The 25519-nt window shown below is 43.6% G+C and overlaps 1 protein-coding gene across 1 annotated transcript in view; it reads right to left on the reverse strand.

Moving 5' to 3' along the window:
• herc1 (HECT and RLD domain containing E3 ubiquitin protein ligase family member 1) overlaps nt 1-25519 on the reverse strand; it is a 71015-nt gene that overhangs the window by 41476 nt on the left and 4020 nt on the right. The window contains exons 4-23 of the mRNA XM_085769702.1: nt 24610-24804; nt 22942-23253; nt 22605-22701; nt 20148-20291; nt 19583-19710; nt 19188-19332; nt 18569-18740; nt 13019-13153; nt 12684-12849; nt 11600-11725; nt 9420-9641; nt 8046-8198; nt 7190-7322; nt 6544-6735; nt 5613-5837; nt 5231-5404; nt 5027-5141; nt 4815-4935; nt 3375-3546; nt 914-1289 (exon numbers count right to left, since the gene is read on the reverse strand). Coding sequence (XP_085625828.1) covers nt 914-1289; nt 3375-3546; nt 4815-4935; nt 5027-5141; nt 5231-5404; nt 5613-5837; nt 6544-6735; nt 7190-7322; nt 8046-8198; nt 9420-9641; nt 11600-11725; nt 12684-12849; nt 13019-13153; nt 18569-18740; nt 19188-19332; nt 19583-19710; nt 20148-20291; nt 22605-22701; nt 22942-23253; nt 24610-24804 — 3503 coding nt within the window. The remainder of the gene's footprint in view (nt 1-913; nt 1290-3374; nt 3547-4814; nt 4936-5026; nt 5142-5230; nt 5405-5612; nt 5838-6543; nt 6736-7189; nt 7323-8045; nt 8199-9419; nt 9642-11599; nt 11726-12683; nt 12850-13018; nt 13154-18568; nt 18741-19187; nt 19333-19582; nt 19711-20147; nt 20292-22604; nt 22702-22941; nt 23254-24609; nt 24805-25519) is intronic.

Here is a 25519-nt window from a genome sequence, read left to right on the forward strand (position 1 = left end):
TAATGCGAAACAAGCCACGTGTCCAACCTTGCAAAGTGGTTGGACACGTGGACAATTAACACAATTTTGGGAGTTTTTTCTCACAGATTTGTGACTTCAGTGTTTTAAAGGTATAGTTCAACATTTTGGCAAATTGGCCCATTGCCATAATCCCTATAGTTTTAGGAGAAGGTTCATTACCTTTATTTGTCGGTGCAAGCTATTTTTAGAACGGCAGAGCAGAGCTGCGAGCTGCTCAGAGCTACACTATGGAGGCTAATGTGTGTTTGATGGTTTCCCTCATCAAACTCATCAAATACACGATCCAACAACTCCAAAACGCTCTGGTGGACAAGACCTGCACATTCACCACGATATGAGATAATAATGGAACGTTATGAGATGGAGTTGTTTCGACTGTTGTTGTTTTGCCCCCGACCAGAACGTGCATCAGCAGTTTTGCATGAATTTACCTCGAAAACAACTCTGTCTGGTAACGTTCCGTTATTATCTCATAGCGTGGTGAATGTGCAGGTCACAACTTGTCCACAAGAGCATTTTGGAGTTGTTGGATTGTGTATTTGATGAGTTTGATGAGGGAAATCATCAAAAACACATTAGCCTCCGTAGCGTAGCTCTGAGCAGCTCACGGCTCTGCTCTGCCGTTCTAAAAATGGCTTGCACCGACAATTAAAGGTAACAAACCTACTCCTAAAGCTATAGGGATTATGGCAATGGGCCAATTTGCCAAAATGTTGAACTATCCCTTTAAAAGTGAAAACATACTCCTCTCTCTTTCAGCTTATTTTTGTTTGACCTCAAATGGCACTAATACATTGTCTTAGATTTTGCAGTGTGTTTATTGCACATGTTCATATTGCAGTGACAATAAAAACACATGACTGTGTGTGGGGGGGACAGGCTTTCCTCTGACCTGGTCATGAAGCTGAGACACTCCTGTGTTCCTGTGGCAGACTGGGTCTGGCCTTCTTCCTGGTTCTGTTTGGTCAGCTCCCCCAGCACGGGGCTCACCCCGAGCACCAGCAGGGCGCAGCGGTGGATGACTGAGTTGCAGGCTGCTGTGTACAGATCCTGGCCCTCTGGAAGACCCGCACTGCCCCTCCTCCCCTCCTGGGACAGAATGGCGTCCTCCTCTCCGCCGCCACCGCTGCCTCCTCCTCCTCCTCCTCCACCTCCTCCTCCTCCGCTCCGCGAACCGGAGCCGGAGCCCAGGCCGGTGCTGCTGCTGGCTCGCTCTCGGTCCCGACTGCGAGCCACCTCCCGTGCTGAGAGGAAACATTGAAAGATTTCTGTGTTGTGCGATATGCACAGACACGCAAACACACACACACACACAAAACACACAGAGTGCTGGGTTAGAGGACGAGCTGCCACCGCTTTATGCACGCAGGGTCTACTAGAATTTGAAAACAAAGCTTATGCGAATGCACCACACCAAAAACACACTCAGTACGTTTACATGACACTTGAAAAAAACAAATTATTGCCTTAATCCGACTATAACTGGACAACTGAAGTGCATGTAAACACCTTAGTCCGACTGAAATCGGAGTTGGAGAACTCAGATTAAGACACCCAGATAATGTGATTGGAATTCGATTTTCTCCGTCATGTATACGCCTTAGTCGGAGTATAACTGGACAATGCATGTGCGCATGCTCCGCAACCGTAGAGACGGCACCAAGTGGAGCAGAGGAGCCCCCCGAACCCGGCAAAGTAAAGAAAAAAACCCAACGTCAGCGCAGATTCAATGCATTTCACACAGCGCGACCAGCAAGAGTGATTTATTTAAAAAAAATTTAAAAGGAGAGAGAGAGAGAGAAAGGAAAAAGGAAGCCTGTATCCTATTCTCAGCACGAATCCGGTCCAGACAGGCACGTCTGGTCGGGAACTGCAGTTGAGAATTTATTATTAAGCTACTAAGTTGTTTATATTCAGTTTTTTAGGAGGTGACAGAAAAGTCAACAGGACAGGGGGCGTATTAACCTGCTGAAACAACGGGTGACGCCGCATGAGGGGGCGGACCATGCATGTAAATTGAGATATTTGACTTGACGCCAAAATCGAATTTTGAGCATAGCTCGATTAAGCTCTGCATGTAAACGTACTGACAGTCACACTCATCTACACCTGAAAACCACAACTACTGTATGAAGATGTTATTCTACAGCTGACCGTCCCATGATGTGTGAGTGTGAGAGCCCCCACTCAGCTGTACATCAGAGGTCACACAGCAAACTTACACATGCTGTTCATCACATGCTGTGCTCTGCTCGGCTATGAAACCCCTCTTGTGATTATCTTTATTAGCAACTTCATGTTTTCCAAGTGCTGTTTGTAGTTAACCACAAACAATATTTTCTGGCAGCTGCTGAGTCAGCCTGATCGCTAAATGCTGATACACATCACCTGAGTGTGTCACTGCAGAGTTTATTTGACTATGCAGCAGTAAAAGAAGATATGAAAAGTCACTGAAGCGCTGTGCTATAATATATTTTTAATGTTTTCCAAGGGTGACTGAGAGGGAGCGTGTTTTAGATGAGTATGGAGTGAAATTACATACAGAATTGCAGAATTGTGCTTGTAGTTGTTGAATTGTAGTTGTAGTTGTAGAATTGTGTTTGTAGTTGTAGAATTGTAGTTGTAGTTGTAGAATTGTGTTTGTAGTTGTAGAATTGTAGTTGTAGTTGTAGAATTGTGTTTGTAGTTGTAGAATTGTAGTTGTAGTTGTAGAATTGTGTTTTTATACTTGAAGGATTTTTTTTTTACTTGAAGAAATATGTTTTTTGTTTCTGAAGCATGGTGTATTTATTCGATAGGTGCATTTCTTATTTGTTAAACAAAATGCATTAGTTTGTGAATTATGTTTTGTATTTGCAAAACACACTGAGTTTGTTTGTGAATCGTTGGGCGTGAGTAAAACATGCTTTGTGGGTTTGTGGAGTTTTGGCAGTAATTTCACTCCATAGATGAGACTGTTCAGAAACACCTTTCTCTCCATAAAACTACTTGGTGAAATACTTAATGTGACCGAATGAATTGGAAAAATACATTTATTATTAAATCAGTGACCCAGCACTGATGATAATGATTTGCAGGCTGAATGCATAAAAGCAGACCACTCTGGGGCGGTGTTTGGCTCAGTTGGTGGAGCACCCGCCCCATGTGTTGAGGCTGGGGTCCTCGCTGCAGGCGGCCCCGGTTCGGGTCCCGCGTCGGGCGGCCCTGTCCTGCGTGTCATTCCCCCGCTCTCTGCCTCCCATTTCCTGTCACACTCTCAACTGTCCTATCTAATAAAGGCATGAAAAAGCCAAAAAATATACTTTAAAAAAAAAAAAAAAAAAAGCAGACCACTCCAGGGCAGATGCACTCACTGCCTGCCGTCATCACTTCGTGCTCCCTGTCCTCCTCCTCATCGTCCTGCTCCTGGTGGCCCTCCTCTCTCTCACGGTCCGCTCGCTCTTCCAGCTCTGCCTCCTCGTCAATGGTACGCGTGAACGAGTGCTCCTGGGGGTCCATGTCCAGAGAGTCCTGATTGTCTGAAATCTGAGTGAGCAGCGATTAGCAGAGAAAATGTCTCATTAAAGATGAAGTAGTCGAGGGACGTCAGAACAGTTTAAAGGGGTAGTTTAGTTTTTTTGAGGTGGGGTTGTATGAGGTACAAATGGCCACTAAGTATAACATCTTCAGTAGAAAGGTTTCTCCCCCACTGAGAAACACCGGCGCAATGTGCTGCACTGAGACACAGGCAGTGCACTGTTGTGAATGAGGGACTATTAATCATTGTCATCAACATATCAACATACTTTACATATTTTAACCGCCTACAAGAAGTCCCATCTCAAAATAATACACCAGTTCAAGAGTATGATATAAAGTAAATATTTCCAACGCATCAGCTGGTCGGAAAGAAGTTAGTTTATCTGGAACTAACCATCTCACTCAGCACTCAGCACTCCTCCAGACAGACAGGCTCCACGATGCACTGTATCACTACGCCTCTTCCGCACACCGTTGATCCAAACAGCTGATAGGCGGAGTGATACAGCGCATCACAGAGCCTGCCTGTCTGGAGGAGTGCTGACTGAGTGAGTTGGTTAGTTCCAGATAAACAAACTTTCTTCCAACCAGCTGATGCATTCGCAGATTAACATTGTCACTATATAATATAATAATAATAATAGTAATGGTTTACATTTATGTAGCGCTTTTCTATTGTTACCCGATACCCAAAGCGCATACAAAAAACATTATTCATTCATACACATTCACACCAGTGGTGGTAAGCTACGTGTGTAGCCACAGCTGCCCCGGGGCAGACTGATGGAAGCATGGCTGCCAACGTGCGCCAGACAGCGCCTCTGACCACCACCATGATCATTCATACACATTCACAAAATGTTCCTGTGAAATGAGAAAAGGTACCTCATTGTATCTGTGGGCAGCATTTTTGGGGGGCTGCGGTTGACAACAAGATGGCGGCGCGCATGAGTGCAGCAGCTTTTGGCTCTATGGTGTCTTACTGTTTTTTTGTGTTTTTGTGCGTGTGTACATTCGAGCTTTGTCACACAAAGCATGTCTACAGCTGGCAGGATTTCATCAACTTCGGACTCGGCCAGTCTTGTTGTCTATGTTATTTTGTGTATGTTTGTTTATGACACTGAGGCCACTGGCAATTTCGTTGTATTCTTTTTTACAATGACAATAAAGCTTCCATATTCTACACATTTACACAAAGTTCAGTGAAAATAAAACTTGCAGATAAAGTTCCGGATGCAAATGCGCATATGTGAATCTAACTTGTGTTTGCTCACCCTCCTCTCACGTGAAGACGATCGGGTCTGGATGAAGTCCATATTCTTACAGGCCAGAAGTCGGTTTCTGACCTTGTAAACACAGCGATAAACCTCTGCAAGGGACTTGGACGGTTGGTACCTGAAAATAAAAATACACTACTTAATGCAGGCTGGTCCTATGTAACAGTGTGGAAACCTTTAATCCCATGCATCTTATCATGATACAGTACCTGCCCTCTCCACAGGCTTGGCCCAGCAGCCCTGTGTGCTTCAGTAAGGCTGCCAACACAAACCTGGACACGGTGTCCAGCAGGGACTCATTACTGAGAGACGCATTGTCCCAGTCTGCAACAGAAGACATGGCACAGTCAGTGCACTGTCAGGTTTATTTCAGAAACAATGGAAGTCATTATAAGCCTGGTCCGATGGCAGACCTTTGCTGATAGCATAGTCCTGCATGTTGATCCAGAGGCTGTTGGCAGGTTCTTTAGAGGAACCCAGAGCCAAGTCCACCAAGACACTCAAGTCAGGACGCAGAGTGCAGTCGAAGGGCTTCTGCTCCTCATTACCAGACAGAGCTGCCTCCAACAAAGAGCTGATGCATGTGTCTAAGGACATAAGTGAACAAACGAATATGTAAACAAATTGTGGAGGACACAGACTAAAAATAGGACAAAAAAAGCAAAAACAGAAACACATCCATCTCTTAAAGTTAGAAAAATAAATAATGAAGTGGGATCTAAAGTCACATAACTACGCCACTCGTGTTACCACCAGTGATCGAATTCAATTACAGCGTATTTGTCCCCTCCTTACCAAGCTGTGGGATGTCCATCTCCAGGCCGTTGCTGAAGAGTGGTGTTTTAAGCCAGTAAGCTGTGTCTTGTTCCTCCATAGAGGTAGGAGCTCCCTGCAACATCCCACCAAGGCATCGGCCGACCAGCAGGGCGACTGTCCTCTCCAGGTCCACCAGCCACACCCAGGACAACGCTGGCTGTGGCAGGGACATTCCTGAGGCTGGCTCAGCAAAGTCAGAGGTACCTGGAAGAAAATAGGACAGCATATGTTGCACTGATTTCAGAAATATAAGGATCAATGATGGTGCTGAGAGCCCTGCAGCTGGTCCACACTGGCAGACATGTTTAACAGGCTCAGTGAGACCTTTAACCTTGACAGAGTTGAGAGAGATCTGCAAAAAATACAAACCCCATGTCTTAAATGACATGTGTTCATACACAGCACAAATATATAAGTGCTTCTTGCTGAGAGGCTCATCTCTTGGCGCATCTCTTGGCTGAAAACCAACCATGCAAGTTCAGAGCCGCCGACCCAGATCTAGTCTCTGCTGCACCGACACAAACCCGCCCCGTAACCCGTAATCTCTTGTTTATGACAGATCAGACTACACAAATATACATGTTGTAACATCGTATATGATTTATAACATTATCCACCGGTCCATGGATTGCTTTTTAAAAGCAAATGCACATGGCCGGGAGGAGAGTTAGCAAAACAGCAGAAAAGCGACCAGACTTGCATAGCTCCCCTTTAAAGTTCTACACTACGAAACGACAGCACAATAAAACACAACATGACACTATAAACCAAGGCACGACAACACCATACGATACATTATGACACAAAGTACTTAATCATCCTATAGGAAAGAAACTGTATGTCTCCAACACAAAATGGACAACAGACCGGACAAAACATAAGTTTGCAAAGTTAGTTATTTCAAACTCACCATGAAGAGGCCACTGCAGCTCCTGATCCTCTAGAGGAGACGCTGCAGGCAGCAGCCTGTTGAGCCGGTCCAGAGGAGGGAGCAGGTCTAACAGGTGGCTCAGCAGAGGCCTCGCCACCGACACTGGCAGCAGCAGCAAAGAGTTGATTATCTGGCACAACATGCTGCCAGCTGCTGAGACGTAGATCACATCTGGAGATGATGATGGAGACCAGTTAATGACAACAGAATGAATGACAATGAGATGTGTAGTTTTTGTAACAGAAAACCAAATACAGATGCGGGGTAATGAGATCACTTAGCTCTTTGAATAACCATATTAAGGTTAGAGTACAAATAATTAACCTCACCAAAATTAGTTTCCATGTTGTTTTATTGCATTCAATACAATTTATTTAAAAGAACATGATTCATCACTTTTTCACACAATGACCAGCAGTTATTGACAATTAATCAGTTGCATGAGAAAATGTGTGAAAAAGTGAACCCAAGATTCTATGAAAGATCAATACGGAAAAAGAGATTATGAAAGTATTTCACGATGAAAAGACGAAAGTAACCACGAGGCAAAGGTGAAACTAGCAGCGGAGTGAGAGCTGAGGAGACACATCTGCCTCTGCAGGAGTAATTAACTGCTCATCTTCACCTTGTAGCTTCTCTCGTATGCTGCCATTCCAGGAGCTCTCCTTGATCAGAGTGGCTGAGCGGGAGAAGATGTCTGTGGCATGAGGCAGCAGGAGCTGCAGATGTTTGTGGAGTAAAGCCACACTGCTGGAATTCTAAACAAAGACAGAGAGATCACAATATTTTCATTTATTATATGCATTTTATTAAATGAAAACGAAATGTATCTAGCATAAACCTACATCTTGAAAATACATAACATGGCCACTGAAACTGTGGACAATTGATGCGATTAGGAGCCATTTTGTTTCGTGCATCAGACATGAAAACCTCTTATGATCTAAAGGTTACAACCCAACTGTTCGTTCTATTTAAGGAATAAATGAGTGAATGAGGAAATAAGAGAAGTTCAAGAGATGGAATCTGAAAAAGAAAATCAAGTTAGAAAACCCATAATACTAGACAACCACATCTCAGTTGTGCTTATTCTCTTTGATTCCGGCAAAACTTTTGGCCTTTATTCATTATTTAAAGCATGTACAGTAACAGTACACATTATTTCCCTTGGCTGAATAAAACTTGTAAAGGGAAAACTCCCTCAAAAAATAGTCTTTTGTATTTCCTTTAAGTGATTGTAATGTCAATATTACGCCATGTGAGTTCTGAAATGTACCAAGAAGTGAGTAATTCAATCAGATTCAGCATCATGGGGCAACTGCCTTTCAAGTCTTACATCATGATGTAACCCCATTAGTCACATGGCCCTAGTGGCTAAGGAGCGAGAAGCTGATGCATGAAGACTCTTTAATTGTGCCGTTGCCCCATTTCCCCACATTTACAGAGCAGAAAACACCAAAGGGACAGTGAAGGGTCCGTACCTCAGTGACAGAGTTAATGTGGCAATACGCTAACAGCTGCTTCTGTAGGGAGCAGAGCAGCTGGTGGAGGTGAGCTGGCTGGCTGCTGTCAGACGACGACATGCCCTGCTGCAGCTTATCACTGTTCTTCTCCAGCTCCCCAAATGCCTGATCCTGTATAACACACACACACACACACACACATCAGGTATGAACAAGTACAGGTTCACTGGTATCACAGACATGAGATCTACCTCCAGGGTTAATTCATGATTTCTGACACACGTATGAAACTGTTCCAGGTGTTTTATAGCCAAGTGAGTCCAGAGATGGTGTGTGTGTGTGGGTTTTCAACAAGTGGTGATTTGCCCCGAGTTGGTTGTGAATATTGCAAAAGAGCCGAGTATGTTTTGTTTCTTCAAACTGAGTCTGGACTAATTAAAGGGCTGAAAATTAGAATATTCTTTAGAGCTGCCCAGAATCCCTGCTTGTCCTGCACCAAACTTTCATAAACTGCTTTCTTGGTATCCACCCATTTCACAATTAACTGCTATTATATACATTATTTTTCGATGCGTTGGTTTTTCCATTCAGAAGAGTCTAAGAGATGAAGTCAGAGGAAAGAAAAGGCAGAAATAAACTAGAATCCCCTCCTCAAATCAAATTAGTTTCAGGTTACATCCCTATTTATCCAGAATCATTTCCATTTGTGTCAAATTTTGTCACTGTGAAGTCTTGAGAAAAAAGGAATCGGGTCTTCTTGAGATTGCCCTTTGACCACCAAAATCTAATCTAATCTAATCTAATCTAGTTTTGTGAGGTTTCCACGCACTTGACCTGTGACCTTTAGCTGCCAAAATTTGTGCAAAATCTGAAGAAGTTCCATCAAGAAGTTATTGGGATGTGCCGTCTCCGAGAACAGGACAGATGGACCGACGGACAACCTGAAAACAATCTGCCTCCAGTTCTGACTGTCGCTGGGGAGGAGGAATAAAAATAGACCTAATGCAGTGACTCAAATGTGGCGAGCTCTGCAGCCTAATCATCAGTCACTGCTCAGGCTCGCATAATCACACACATACTGGAAAACAGCCTTTGTGCTACAATCAATGAGATGGCGTCTTTGGGGAGCGAGGCGCAGAAGCCAAGCCACTGCAGAGCCAGGAAACGAGCCAGCAGGTGAACATTACAAAGGATAAGACATGAGTCATGCTCCGCTCCGGCTCTCCAGCACTGAGAGAAGCTGCAGAGATGAGAGAAACGACTGAGCTCTGTATGTTGACTTCCTTCCTAAGTGATGTCTCGTATAAGGGGTTTATTATTGAATAGTGCACATTTTAAAATCAATAACAGCAATCTGCTGAACCAGCCGCCTCCATCAGGAACCAAACTCACAGTGTAAAAGCCCAGGTTCCTGAGCAGCGTCTTCATGAGGATCTCAGCCAGGTGGGTGTCAGGATGGCCCGCTGTGGCGCTGTACGTCGGGTCGGGGGAAGCTGTAAAGCCCGAGCCTGATGAAAGCACCTCAGGGCCATCAGCGGGAGAGCTGTAGCCCAGCAGCGACGCCACATGGGTGTGGTCCTGGAGGCTGGTCAGGATGATGTCGAGCTGCATCCTCTGTGACACAAACACACATACACGTAAGTTCACCAATCTACACTACGTGCTACAAAACATGTTGGTACAGTGGGTTCATGGTGAGGACAACACTGGGTCAGTCACCAGATGTTTGTTTCGTGAGGCCAGAGTAAACAAGTTTGTGCAAGAAGAAAAGTTGGCCTCAGCTCAGGGTCATCACAAACCTCTCCCACACATTAGCAAAAACTAATGACATTTCTGTGTTTTCTCGTTTTCCTTGATGGTGGGAATTTATTTCATGAGCCACAAAAACAACAATTTTGTTGTATTTCTCAATAAAGAGGTTTTCTGCCATTTATTGATTTTAACCGATGAACAGCAATTTGTCTAACTGTTTAAAATGTCTAATTCGATTTTAGTAAAAGCCTAATCCCACCACAATGCACCACAGGAAACAACCAATTGTCCTACAGTGTCTGACACTCAGAGCCAATAGACAGGTAGCCCAGTCAGCAGACAGCGTATTATCTGTACTCATCAATTATACAATTTTTGAAATTCAGCTCATTTCCATTTTATTCAGGGGGAGGGGCCAACTGTATCCCCACCGTGATCCTAATCCTGATCCTTATAGCCATGAGTTAAAGGCATATAGCCAGTTAGCTTTGTTAGAACTCATGTGATCATCATCAAGTGTAGGACAGCAGGAAAACATCTCAACTCAGGCTCAAACAGCAAGAGATCTATGCAACAAACAAGGTGGGACATGCTGAGTCTCAGAAATCAGTGTAATAATAATCTTTCTGACAAGTGCCCTAAAAGAACCTCTGTTGTTAAATTGAATCAAATAGATAAGAACTGGCTTGACGCGGCTGGACAGAGCCAGGTGAGCTGTTTCCAGTTTTTACGATGAGCCAACTTCTAACTGCTGCCTGTAGCGTCATATTTACCAAACAGACTTGACTGCGGCGTTTCCTAGAGCTGAGCAATAAACCCGTTTAATCTATATAGATTTGAATGTATGCTTTAGGACAATGTTTTAAAATGAAAATTGAATTTCACCTGGATAATTACAGTATGGAGACGCCACCTCTTCCCTGAGCCTTTGTGGTCACCATAGTAACACAGAGTTCTGTTCAGACACGGGTGAAACATCAGCATAACAGTAAAGAGATCAGCATCTCCTCAGTCGTCTGGAAGTGGTGTGTGGAGTTTTTAGTGTTTGATCTGGATCAAACCACCATCACTGTGAAGTCTGTAAAGGTCTCCGGAGACTAAAAGCAGCAGCACGACTCATGTATTCAGCACCGAACAGAGGCAGCAGCTGAGTGGGAGGAGCCTGTGGCATTGACAGCTGTAGAGGACAGCCACTACTAACATTAGCAGCTTTTAAGAAGGGAAAAAATGATTAAAACCATAAATCAGGTGTGGTGTAAGGATATAATGTTTATGCCATATTGCTCAGCTCTAGCGTCTGCTCATCAAACTCCTGGCAAGAAACTAGACGAGAATATTTCCAAAAATGTTCCACAAAATGTTTCGCTACAGCGATGCTCTAAGTTTCCCCTCCCTGGAAATCTAAGTCTAAAACAATTAACACTTTAAACTCCTCCTTCTACAGCAGCAACTTCTATTGACAAGTTCAATGGAAAGTTTCAGTGCCAGACTACTAAGCAGAACTTGCCGGGAACAGAGAGTCCCATACTTGAGGCGTCTTTGTCAGAAAGTTTGTAGCTGAAAGGGAACACTTAAAGAAAGCGAACCACAGCCTTTTACACTGCCCGTACAACCGACCAGTGACCCTGAGCTCACGGTGTAAAAGCTGCATCGATCATCCATTACTGACCAAAACATTTCCTGTCAACAAGTCTGTACATTCATTTAAACAGCCTCACTGGCACAGAAACTGGGAGCTGTGTTCAGAAGTGTTGGTTTTAAATCAACATTTGACAGAGTGGGATGGAAGCTCTGCCCGTGCACTGGACAGCAGACGGTACCTGTCCTTTGGAGAGGCTCTCCCATCTGTCAGGGCCCTGAGGCAGCAAGGAGTGAAGGAGCTCCATCCTCTCTCTCAGTGGAGGCAGCAGCATGGTCGCCCCCACAGACAGCGTCTCAATCACCGCCTGTTGGGACAAACACGAGCCATGTCATGTGATAAAGAGCTTCAGATTTACAGATTATAAAACCTGTTGACACTGATGAGAGGAGAGACAGAAATTTAAAGCTGAAGGCATCAAAAGACAATGAGTGATTGTGTGATCTCTCAGTGCTTCGCAGGAAATAATTAAGATGATTTGTACAAGCACTTTGTTGGAAAAATGTAGAACCACCATCACTGGCAATATGGAAGAAGGAGTTGATAACTTGTCTTGGACTGGAGAGATTGACATACATTGTTAAAGGTAAACAGAAGGAGTTTGCTTGTATTTGGGAATCATTTATGTCATTCCTGACCAATGAAACAGATAACACTGTCTGAATAACAGGTTATGAAATGACCCTGCCTTTAATTTAATTTAATTTAATCTGTATTTTATTTATTTATTTATTGTTTGTCAAAACAAGAAGATGTTTCTACTTCGAGCTGAAAAAAGGTAAGTGTGACGGTTCCTTGGTGTCATTATATTAATCTGTGATTATTCTAATAACTTGTCTCCTCTTCCCATTAGTTGTCCAATGCAGTACACCTGGGTTGTGTGACTTTACAAACCCAGCATCCACATTGTTCTCACTCTCAGGTGTGGAGGATCACCCCATCAGCATGTTTTGCTTTCTGTTTTTACAGCACCTCAAAACACACACTTACACACAACCACACGTACACTACTGTACTACTGACTTACATATCACATAATTGCAGCTTTTATTTGAGTACTTTTTGTAATAAATAATCATGTTATTGCGTAAAATCAGTGCCCTCCTCATTTATTTGTCATGGCCCTGAGCCAGGTCGTGGCAAAGTGAATCTATTTTTGAATATAATGCCTTGAGAAAAAAAGTTCTCCTGTTCCAACCTTTCAAACTGAGGGGATTTTACATGATTAGTAGTAAAAACCTGTCTGTATGTTTCTTCTCTCTTACCTCCTGAATCTCGTCTGGCACAGAGGAGTCCATCAGCCTAAAGAGCAGGTTCCTCAGTGGCCTGGCCTGCCGACCTAAGATACTGGTGGCCACGCCCCCAGCCAGAGCCAGAGCCAGATGATTGGACAAAAGCCGAAGGCACAGCTTCAGGAAGTTATGATGCTCCCTGCAAATACAACAAATTATTCAAAATTTAGCTTGAGACATATTCCAAAACTGTCCTCTAGCAGTCCATATTAAAACTTCACACACAAACATAGGCAAGAGACACTTGTAGAAGCACATACAAGAAATCTGAATTTGCTAGAAATAGATCAGGTAAAAAAAGCTCTTACCTGGATGAGGGGAAGGGAAGGGGAGGAACCTCACTGTTGATGCCGTCACAGTAGCGCTCAAGGAAGGAGCGCAAGTGTGAGAAGGTGCTTTCTTCAAGGTCAACGCAGTACGGTCTGTGCCAAGCCACCACTTGTCTGGAGAGTCATAGAGAGTAAATATTAACAACTTCTCACGTGGTAAAGAGATGGATGGAATCAAGACTAAATATGAAGACTATAAAACCACTCACAGCAAAACTGTAGAGAAACACGGTCATGAATGATCCCTTCACCATAATGACTGCCTGCATTTATGGGAACATTTTGTCATCTAAATTGACAATATGTCCATAAAAGGGGATCTGTTGTAATTTAGTATTGCGTTTTTATAATGGTGGGGGACTAAAAGGAAGATAAAAGAAAAACAGAGACTGAGGCATCCAGGCTTTTTGTCCCTTGCAGATTTCAACGTATAGTGAATTTTAAAATGTCAATATACTGATGGGAGATTGGAGGAAGAAAACGCTGTTAGATGTTTAATTGGCCAACACCCCAACAAAAAAAGGCACATTACGCTTTGACAGTCCATACTGCTCGGTCATAGTCAGTGCAGTCAGTCAGCACAACACATTTTAATCACAATAAGCTCTTTTGTCCCCAGCTGTCTGCCATAGAAAGGACCATGACAATGCAGGTAGCTGAGCTGTAGAAAGCTCTGCTTCTGTGACATAGAGAGCAGCGTTTAGTTTTGTAGCGTTAACTTACAGCCATGTTTAACTATTACACACTCACACTCACCCCCACACTCCGCCAAATGAAGACCCGGAAAAGACAACTTGAAAGACTCTGCAAGAAAACGGGATTATCTGTTCACCTTCTGGCCTACACCGACCACCTACAACAGTACAAAGAAGCACTCAACGCTGACCGGACCACCCACTACTCCCACCTCATCCACTCTGGCTCCAACAACCCCAAGGCTCTGTTCTCCACCATCAACTCCCTTCTCAAACCTCACAACACCTCCTCATCATTCACCACTGAAAAGTGCCAATCATTCCTATCATTCTTCTAAACAAAAATCAACACCATTTACAGTAACCTCAACACCTCCAGGATCCCTTCCCACCTGCCTCCCCGCCCACCACTATCCAACACCTGACCCACTTCTCTCCAGTATCGCCAGCACAACTCACAACCATCAGGACCGGAATAAAAACCTCCACCTGCACCCTGGACCCCATACCCTCCAAACTCATCAAGGACTGCCTCCCTGTCATCTCCCCACTCATCATTGACTTCATTAACGCCTCCCTCTGCTCTGGTTCTGTCCCCCAAACCCTCAAACTGGCTGCCATCACTCCCATCATCAAAAAACCCAGTCTGGAAAACCCAAATAACTTCCGCCCCATCTCCAATCTCCCCTTCCTGTCAAAAATCCTGGAACGTGCTGTTGCCTCACAACTCACAATCCACCTCACCTCCAATAACCTGTTTGAACCATTCCAATCTGGTTTTCGCTCAAAACACAGCACTGAGACAGCCCTCCTGAAAGTCACCAACGACCTCCTCCTCTCCTCAGACTCCAGACACCTCACCATCCTCATCCTCCTCCACCTCACAGCAGCCTTCGACACCTGCAACCACTCCATCCTGCTCTCCCGTCTGGAATCCTCTCTCCACATCACCGGCACAGCACTCTCCTGGTTTCACTCCTACCTCACCAACCGACAACAGTTCATCAGCATCAACAACTGCACTTCCCCCACCGCTCCCCTGTCACAAGGCGTCTCCCAAGGGTCGGTGCTTGGTCCCCTCCTCTTCATTCTCTACATCCTCCCCCTTGGCCAGATCATCCGTCAACATGGACTCCATTTTCACTGTTACGCCGACGACATCCAACTGTACATCTCCACCAAAGCCATCACCAACACCCCCCACTCCACCCTCAGCAACTGTCTCACAGAAATTAAATCATGGATGCAAACAAACTACCTTCAACTGAACAGTGACAAATCGGACATAATCATCATTGACCCCACATCCATGGAAATTTTTAGCTGTTTGCTGTTGGTGAATAATGAAATAGAGATTTCTGCCGGTCTACATGTTTTTATTTCCTTGCAAAGAAAGGTCAGTCCTCACCCGAGCGGTGATGGTAAAGAAAGACAAAGACAATGTGGAGACCTAAACATTTATAGAGGGTATGCACATGACGTCACGGTACTCAGATGTAGCTGTGGAACATCCACCGAGTGGCAAAAAGACGAGGAGCAGAGCCGCCAAAGTTTAAAAACGATGCAGTAACGAAGCGATTTCCTCCGAGCCCATACAAGTCTGACATGTCTAGCTTTCCAGCATGTAAAGCAGCATGACCTAAAAAGAGCTGCTAAAAATCTTGAGGATACGTCTCACTTTGACCGAGTTACATTCAAGAACATGTCCTCAATGACGGAAAGTAAATTCACTGGAGTGGTCATTTTTTTCGATCGATCAGCTGTGTTTACAGTTTCAGGTGTCATAGTTCTGATGTTTAGACAGATAAATTAGTCCTCTAACACATCCTCCAGTTTGACTGGTCAGAGTTTTTCTGAATAAAAGCAGCTCGTGTTTAAGTTTTGGGAGTCACAGTCAGGACGACAGTAACAGCTGTAACCTCGTCCCTCTGCACAGTAACAGTGAGCCTGTCAGTCACTCTGCAGGTGCCTCGGTCACACTGTGTGTTACAGGACAGTCAATGTCCGTGGAGCAGATGCTTTTGGGGAGCTGGTTGTCGATTCCTTTTGACATTGATTTGTTTTGATAAAACATATTTTATCCAGTTTATGAGTCCACCGCTATCCGCCAGCACGTTGAGGGAGGTTTGTTTTGCCACTCAGTCCGATCAACGGGGTGTTGCCAAGGGCAACGTGACGTAAACGCATACCCTCTATACCTGAGGAACACCCCCTCAGGTATATTCCACACCCCTTTGTCTGCTGCAGGGGCCGGTCCTATACTCAGACAGTATTAAACACTCTTTTGTCTGTTGCAGGTATCGACCCCGAGGGTGTGTTGTAAATAAGAACTTGTTTGATTCTGCCTGGTTAAATACAGGTTAAATAAATTTTAAAAATTAAAAAAAAACCTGGGGCATCCTGCAGGGTTACATGTTAAGAGGTCTAGACATTAAAATACACAAATGGGTAACAAACAAAAGGAGTTCTGATACCTTGGGGGGAAAGCAGGGTGGGGGACGTCTCATGTGATTAAAACAATGTAATATTCAAATTTACCATTACAGCACCAAAGCCAGTCACAACTTCTCCCTCACCTTCGATAACTGCACTCTATCTCCCTCATCACACACCCGCAACCAAGGAATCATCTTCGACAGTAAGCTAAGGTTTGATCTCCACATCAATCACATCACCAGGACCGCCTTCTTCCACCTCAAGAACATCGCCCGTCTCCGCCCCTCACCCACCTTCTCTGCTGCAGAAACCCTCATCCATGCATTCATCACTATCACTATCACTACTACTATACTGGACTATTATTATATTGCAACAGCATCCTCTATGGTTCAACATCCAAACTCCTCAATAAACTGCAATACATCCAGAACTTAGCCGTACGCCTGCTCACCCACACCCACTCCAGAGACCACATCACCCCCGTCCCCCGTGACCTGCACTGGCTGCCTGGGGAGACAGAGCCTTCTCCATCGCTGCCCCCTCCCTCTGGAACTCACTCCCCAAACCCATCCACACCTGCACTCACCTCCCAACATTCAAGACTATGATAAAAACACACCTTTTTAAATCAGCTTTTAACATATAACTTCTGTGTGTGTTTTATATTGTTTTCTATGTTTTATACTGTCTCTGCTGCTTTTAACTGATTTTATATCTGTTCATTATTTGTGTTTTTAACTGAATTTATTTTTTTAAATGTAAAGTATTATTGAGATTTTGGAAAAGCGCTTATAAATAAAATGTATTATTAATCATTAATTACACAATGGCTTTCCCTTTATCTTCTGTGTAGAGAGCTGATGCAATAAAACTATGTACCCCTGACAGGTGGAGGGTACACAGCCACCAACCACTACTAGAGCCAAAACTACTGGTGACAATGATACTGACAATAAGCTGTCCTATAAGCCTTGTTCAAGATTTTAATAAAAAAGAAGAAAGAAAAAAAAACCTCTTTTATACTGCCTTTAGGTATGAAAATGCATTTGTTCATCTCAAACAGCGCAGCCATCCGCCATTGCCATTTCAATGCATAATTTACGTTATCATGGATGTGAAGCAACAAGTCCACTAGAAGACAGATCAGACTCCAGGGTTCAACAACAAACACAGTGATGGTGACTCTCAAGACAGAGGTAAAAGTGGAGGCAGCGCTGTAGACAGCAGTGGTCGGCGAGGCCATTACATTACGATACATAACCTAACACAATAACCATTCCTCAAAGACTTTATCATTATCTTTAAAATATCTTTGTCCAGGCTTATGGTCATGGCTCTCTTGAACTGTCCTCATGGTTTCTGATGGTACAGCTCAGTGTCCTTTATATTATAAGTGCACAAACAAAGTGCAAAAATATTAACTAAATGAGTCTGGATTGGAGGCATAGGTATCTAATGAATAGAAGCTGTTGTAATCTCATTAGAAGATATTTCTTGTTTTGATTCTGTATGCAATACAACAACAATAATACATAATTATTTGTATACTGGTATATAAAGTACTATTGCAGTTTTATGCCTGACACAAAACATGAAAGTGTGTGTGTGTGTGCATAGGCGCGTTTCCACTGCAGGGGTAATTTTACGGGGCCAGCCCAGTTGGTGCGTGTCTCCACTGCAGGAACCTCCCCCACAGGGCCGCTTACAGGAACTTTTACAGGGGCGAACGGAGTTTACTCTGTGCTGGTCAGACTCAAAGCAGGATCAAGTGACGCTAAAAGAAAGCCCCAAAATAAGATGCATTTTTATAGCCCAACGTTACTAAAAACGGAAAAACGGCCGGAAAAACGAGAGAATAACTCAGTACAAGATAAGAGTAGCAGTAGGCCTGGTGATTACGTGACGATCAAGACGGCATTTTTCTTTTTAAGAAAGCGTCTATACTGACAGAAAAAAACAAGAGCAGTAAAAAAAAAAAAAAAAAAACGCTGCACAACGACCTTGCGGTGATCGAAACTGTTGCACATCGCCATCAGCGCCCGGTGGGTTCCTTTCTGCAGTGGAAACACGGCCACTGAGAGGGCCGAGTGAGAGGACGGTTCCTGTAGAAGTTCTACAGGAACTCCTGCAGTGGAAACACGGCTCATGTGGTACATGTATCACAGCCTGCTTCTTCCAGTTGTAACAATGTTGCGGTGCATTTCACACACTGTTACTGAACTTTGGCTCATATTACACAATCTCCATTAACCGCTGAAGACCCGGGATGTGATGACATCAGCGCTTGACTCCACCTCCTCCCACCACGTGAAGATCCTGGATTTCCTGCTTAATTTTAGTTTTGGACAGTGTTACCTGCTGTCCCTTCTGTGTGTTTGCTTTGCTGGTAGCTGACCTGTCTCTGGGCAGAGCCGTCCACGCCAGGCTGTGAGAAGTCCCGGCGGAGATCTGCTGAATGGCAACTCCATCCAGGCCAACGACCTTCTTGGGCTTAGTGATGGGCCCCGTAGAGTTGCCCTGGCCACACTGGCCCATGGAGTTGTTGCCCCAAGCATATACCTCATTGTCTAGATGGTGGTAGAGTTAAAAACAAGTATTATGATTTTATTTATGGCTAAGATGGTAATTCAATAATGGGTTTGGTTGCACTGAGCTGAAATGCGGCTCTATTTACGAATACGAATACGAAAACGTTATTATCCACAGAGTGGAAATTCCTCTTTGGTTTCACCACCATAGACATGTCTCTTGTCTATTTACTATGTGCTCTGCGGAGGTTGCGCATTAGCTTAAACAAATTTGGTCTATGTATTTGCTGATACATCACACTGCTTGCGACACTTCTGTCACAAGTTTAACAAGTGCATAATCTTGCTGTGTCAGCAGAGTAGCATTCAGACTGTGACTGACAGTGGCAGTGGAGGATTGAGCATGTACCGTAAATGAGTTTGTAGTAAAACATCAACAGAGAAAAAGAGGAGGAGAGAGAGACAAAAAGAAAAGGTCACAAATACCATGCGACAGGGCCAGGCAGTGACTGTCCCCTATAGAGATGTCCACCACCCTGGTGGTAGCCAGCTCCTCGATTAGTTTGGGTCTGAGAGCTGTGGCCTCAGAGGAGCCGCAGCCCAGGCAGGCACCACATCCCCAAGCGTAAACCTAGAAACAAGTGACATGAATCAGTTTTCTGCTAGATCTTTGATCAAGGAAACAGTGAGGTCGCATCTTTGAGACAAAGCCATGAAAAGCAAGGCGCTACACAACAAGTCCTGACTCTAAAATACATCACTATGGATGTCCAAACACCTGTCAGTGAGAACACATGAACAGCTGCGGGACATTCCTGCAGCTGTCCAAAAGCAAACCACAGCTTGTATTCTTGGTCAACAACACAGGAATGACGTCCTACCTGTCCGGTGGAGGTTAAGGCGAGAGACGACTGGCTGCCTGCACACACTTTCCTGATGAACATCCCCTGCAGGGCTTCCACCACTTTTGGCTTATAGACTCGATTAGTGTCACCATGGCCAAGTTTTCCTGCGGAGCAACACATGACTCATTTATTTACAGTATCATGGCATTTGGCATTGACACAGACCAGAACGCGAACAGAAAAATCTTGACCCTACTATGACTGTAGCAGTAGCTGAGTGTAGCAAGTGCACAAGCTGGAGAAATGTAATGTAATGTAATCTAGCAGAATTATGCAAGTAAACATTTAAGTGAACATTTAAAATAGACATTGATGGGGCGGTGCGTGGCGCAGTGGTTAAGGCGGCCGCCCCATGTAGAGGCTACAGTCCTCAACGCAGGCGTCCCCGGTTCGAATCCCGCGTCGGGCAGACCTTTCCTGCATGTCATTCCCCCTCTCTCTGCCTCCCCCTTTCCTGTCTATCTCACTATGTACTATTAAATAAAGGCAAAAAAGCCCCCCAAAAAATAAATACAAAAATAGACATTCACGGTTCACACACCATTGTCCCCTCCTCCAAAGGACCACACAGTCCTTCCATCCTTTGACAGAGCGATGGTATGGGAGCTACCACACGACACTTCTCCCACGTTGCTGATGTCTTTGACTAGGGTAGGAATGTTTCGGCTGTTGCTGTCACCGTGACCTGTGCATTGACAGCCAATTAAAAAACAAAACAGTCAGGAATTATAGACAATACAAAACTAAAAGTCAGACCTACAAACTCTGGAGTAGTGAAAAAGGTGACAACATACAAAACTAAAACCCTCTCTTCTTGTGTGAGTCAAGGGTCAACAGGTCAATACACACACCCTCGGCATGTGATGTGTCCACACACTTGAAGTTGTTGTTTTCTATGTAAGTTTGCACAACAGCAAAGTGTCAGAATTCAACAATGACCTTCTCTCTTTAAAGAAGCAGCAAATTCATCACACTCACTTTCAGATCATTGCTACTCAGCTACTTTATCTATTCCTTCACTCTCTGTTTGTGTGCTATGGATGTCAATTTTATGCTTTAAATTATACAGAGAGCATTAGGGTTAGGGTGTTAGGCCCCCCACGTAATGAGAGCACATCTAAACAAGGACGAGGTCTCCTGTCGTCAATACGTGAATATTCTCCGGTTCCCATTAAAGTTGGCACCTTGCAGAAATTGCGCTGTGTTTCATTTGTTTTTTTTTATTTAACCTACAGAGTTGAACTTTTTGATGGCTATAGGACTCTTTCCATGTTTCTTCTTCCGCCAGAGTAAAAAGGGAACATTTACATTTTTTCAGACAAGAAAGTCTCATGAAGTATTCAATTTTTTTCCATTGAATGACTATTTGATTATTCGAAAATCATTTCCCATCCCTAAAATATAAAACACTCTTAAAGGCTGAGGAGTGATAATGTGGAGAAATAAATATTCAAAATTCAGAATTTTGACAATTTTTTTTAATAGACAAAATAACTTTAATTACCACACATACACACAAAAAGTACCAAAAACAGGTACCGTTGTGTACCAGTACCGGTTCTCAGGTACTGAGTATCAGTACCGTATCAATTCAAATGTGAAAGGTACCAATCCCTACCCTACACTTATGAATCCTTGTGGAGGAGATTTGTAATTTGGGGCCATGCACAGTACCGTAAATGAAACTGACTGAACCAGATAACACATACTGAGGAGCTAAAACATTCTAACCACAGCTGCACTATAGCGTCAGTCAGTGAGAACTATCTCTTCATCGGTGAGCGAATGTCTCAGCTCAGTTGTGTATCACTGTGATTTACGTCACACTGATCCAAAGTCATTAGTTTGAACCCGATGGAAACCTAAAACAGGGAGTATAAATAGTGCAATGTGTTCAACTGTGCTAGGGTTTCCATCAGAGCCACAACCTTCAGAGTCCATAACCCACAGGAGGGAAGACTTGAGTATTTTCAGTAAAATAAAGAATATTCAGTCATTCTGCACATTAGCATTGTTTTTGTTGTGTCAAGAGCAATGCATTCTGGGTAGCAGGAAACCATTGATTGTGAATCTATCTAGTAATCATCCCCAAATGATCTACTTCCTTCCAGTGATTATTATTAGTAGGGGTGACCAGGAATAGCTAACGATTCATTGATTTGATTTGGATAAGTCTGATTAGACTGACAATCTTGTTGTCGAATCGTCACAAAATGTGATTATGAAAAAAAGATTGTACCATTCTGACACATCATCATGCACATACTGTACACACCCACTACACACCACAAACAGCGCTGTCCATGGTGCTGTGACACTCAACCTGTGAACCAGCTACAAGCACTGACAATGGGACAAGTTTTCATTCGCAATACACACATCAACTCACAGCACAACCTCATATGTACTCATCTCTACACCTTCCCCAAGAGACAGTGACGCATGTTGTGCACGTAAGTCTAATGAGTGAGATTTGGAAAAGGATGGATGGACAATGTCATGTTATTGTTGCTCTTATGCCAACTGAATAATTAAATTTGTCTACAGGCAAAATCTGACAAATCAGATTCGACTAGGAAGATTTTCTTAGTCATTCCTATTAATTAGTATAGAAGTGCCACTGTTGCAAAGATAAACAGGACCCAACTGCCAAAATTAAAAAATGACTGACCAGCCAATAGACAATGCTGAATCACGTAAACATGTTTTTTGAATCCCTAATTTATACACTGCAGACCCACGTTGTTAGTTTGAGCTTGGAACCTGGATGGATGCATTTCTGTAAGGTAGTTTGGGTATGTCACACAGAAACCATCCAAAGTGAACATAAATCACCTTGATTTCCTTTTTTTGTCATAAAGTCACCTGTTATAATCTGTAGAGAAGTTTTAACTCTGGCAAATCAGACAATAAGCAAAACAGCACAGGTCAAATATTTAAAGATAGGTTTACTTCAAGAGAACGCAACATTCTTCATGCCATGTCTGAAACAACTTACCTAATCTTCCAAAATCTCCTTCACCCCATGTGTACAGCTCTCCATCCTCGCTGACTGCAGCACTGTGTCTGTAGCCAGCAGACACACACACCACCACCTGATGCAAAAACAAAAGCCACGCACATCACCACACTCTGTTAATGCCAGTGAACACACAAGCAAAAATATCTTCCCTTCATAAATTTGCAAAATTACAGGCACAGCAGAAAAGGAGCTCAAAGCCAGAAGCAAACAGTACGAACAGCCTGATGCTCTGGGTTTAAGAGCTGAAATGTGAAAACCATGTGGGTAAAGAACCGTGTGTCGAGTGGTGCTTGAGTGCCGTGTGAAACCCTACCTTCCCCTGCAGTGGCCCTTGGATAAGTTTAGGGTATTTCTGTGTTGAGCTGTTCCCGTGACCCAGTTTGCCATAATCACCGTCACCCCAGCTGAACACCTCACCCTCCGTAGTGAAGGCCAGCGTGTGGCCATCTGAGCCCTTGGATGACGACACCTTCTTGATGGCACGGTGGGGTTCGAAGGTCAGCTTCTTGAGCATCGATTGGTTGTTGGAGTCGCCGAGGCCCAGGCGGCCGTAGCTGCCCTTCCCGCAGGCCCGGACGGAGCCGTCAGAGGAGATCACGAAAGTGCAGTACTGACCCGCCTCGATCTGCAGGAGAGATAAGCATTGTGTGTCTGTGTGTGACCAGATGCTGCAGGCCGACGACAGAGCAACATATTACCCAGATTTTTAAAAGCACACTTGAAGACCTCCTGCCTTTTTAATCTGGCTACTCATTCATTATTGATTTTGTTCTTTTACTCTCTCATTATTTCAGCATTATTTGATAACCTACTTTTTTTCTGGTTATTTATTTATATATTTACTGCAGCCCTGTAATGACCGCTGGCCCTGACTGACAGACTGACAGAGGGAACTTCTGGCCCCATCTACTGAGTCACTTTGGTTTGCAGGAAAGTGGAGAGGCATGTCCAATACAATCAAGGTGAGACTCTACACTGAGTGTATCTACTTTCATTACATGCCATTATTACTAAAGCTGGGCAAATGAAGGGCAGATGAGATCACACTTATAAAATCAGGATTTTACCATAGGCGGTTTGGCCAAATACAAGGTTTTTACTTTACTTTTTTCATAATGCTTTCACTCAAATTACAATTTCTTGAATATTTATACTAGTGATTTCCCCCCTTATTCACGAGCTCAGACCATCCTGAAAAAACACAGTTGTGTAACCCACAGGAAATCCTCATAAGTCACAGTGCACATCAGTTGGACATACAGTAACGGACAGTGACAGGATGAGAAAAACAGCGAGGCGCTAGGTGGGAAATATGTGACTTATCTGGTTTGTAAAAGTGTCTGTTATTTTCATACCCATGTGTATTCCCTCTTTAACTAGAAACAAGGGAAAGACATTATAGGAGGGAAATAAAAACAACAAGATGTTGCCTGCTCTGTCTCTATCTGTAACCAATACAGCACGTCACATTGCCTTGATTCAGCGAAAGCCACGGTGAAATTTGAATTTGAATGCATTGCGTCACCATGTACAGATAGAGAAGTGTCCCTTCTAAATGTGTCTATGACCTAAGCTTTCAGGATAACTAGTAACAATCGAGTCTTGACATGTGAAATTAGCAATTACAGAAACAACCCAAATGTGCAAAAGGAAAAAGCAACCCATGTGAACATGTGAAGAAAACAATGCACATAGTGTATAATCTGCAAAGATGGATAGATGCACATGCTGGAGACACTGCACTGTGCTCACTGCGTGTCTGATTTACTAAGATCCATAATGAGGAGAGCTAAATAGCGATAAACATTGTTATAGCATCATTTTTATGTGTTATCAGTGTAGTAGTATAGTATAGCTTAGCATTTTATTTAATTTCTATTTCTAAGTGTCTTCAGTTTGAAGACACTTAGAAATAAAATGTATATTATTAGTATGTTTTGTTACAGCTCTTCCGCAGATTAGTCTGTTAACTGTCTCTTACTGTTTGTGCATCAGCAAAGCTGGCAGCCAACTTGGGCTGTAAGATCTTCTCCTGCGTGCCCTCCACCAGCTGATGGCTGCTGTTACTGCCCCACACATACACCTCGCAGGTCTCCGACACCACCGGCGCCTCGCCAGTCTGTATGCTGTCTGGACTGACACAGGTGCGGGAGTAGTCCGATGCCATTCGACATACCTGCAAAAATCAAAGGGCTGTGGTTTTAACCCTCTCAATGACATTAAACAACTGCAGTAAATATGTTACATCTCAACACACACAGGAGATACTGATATCTAAAATTCATCGGGCCCGATAACCTGAGTCTTTCTCATATGGGTGTTTGCGCTGGCTGATAAAAGCAGTTGAAGATTTTTTTTGTTCAAACTTCACAGCTGAACTCCAAACTGTCTGGGTTTAATTTAGAAATGACTACCTTGCATTGGTTGACCCACTAGAGAAAAATACTGTTAGTATTGTGTTTTTGCTCTCCTACGCTTCAGTTTGTGGTTCTCTCATATGTATATTGTTGCTTTAACACTGTAGGACTGACGAGGGCTTGTGGAAACGAAGTGCGTCATTATTCTTTTTGACCTTTTTATAGTTATTTTTATTTATGTTACTGACATTTTCCAAGATTGTACTGCAGTGCTGCACTGGGGACACTTGGAATAAAAGTTATTTATTGTAAAACAGTAAAATGTTGAGCTTCCAATACATATTTGTCATAAGTGGTTGAACCATATTTGAGGGATCATTGCACAAGATGTGTGATGTAAGTAAACATGGGGAATATCAGCTGATTAATCAGAATGTTTTCACCACCAAATACATCTCATATCAGTCAGGCCCTAAAAATAACCCAATCTGTCCACATAAATTAAGGTGTTATTATCAGCGTGGTGAATGAGAA

Source organism: Trachurus japonicus, chromosome 3 (genome assembly GCF_045865225.1).
Source record: "Trachurus japonicus isolate A0001 chromosome 3, Traja_1.0".
NCBI lineage: Eukaryota > Metazoa > Chordata > Actinopteri > Carangiformes > Carangidae > Trachurus > Trachurus japonicus.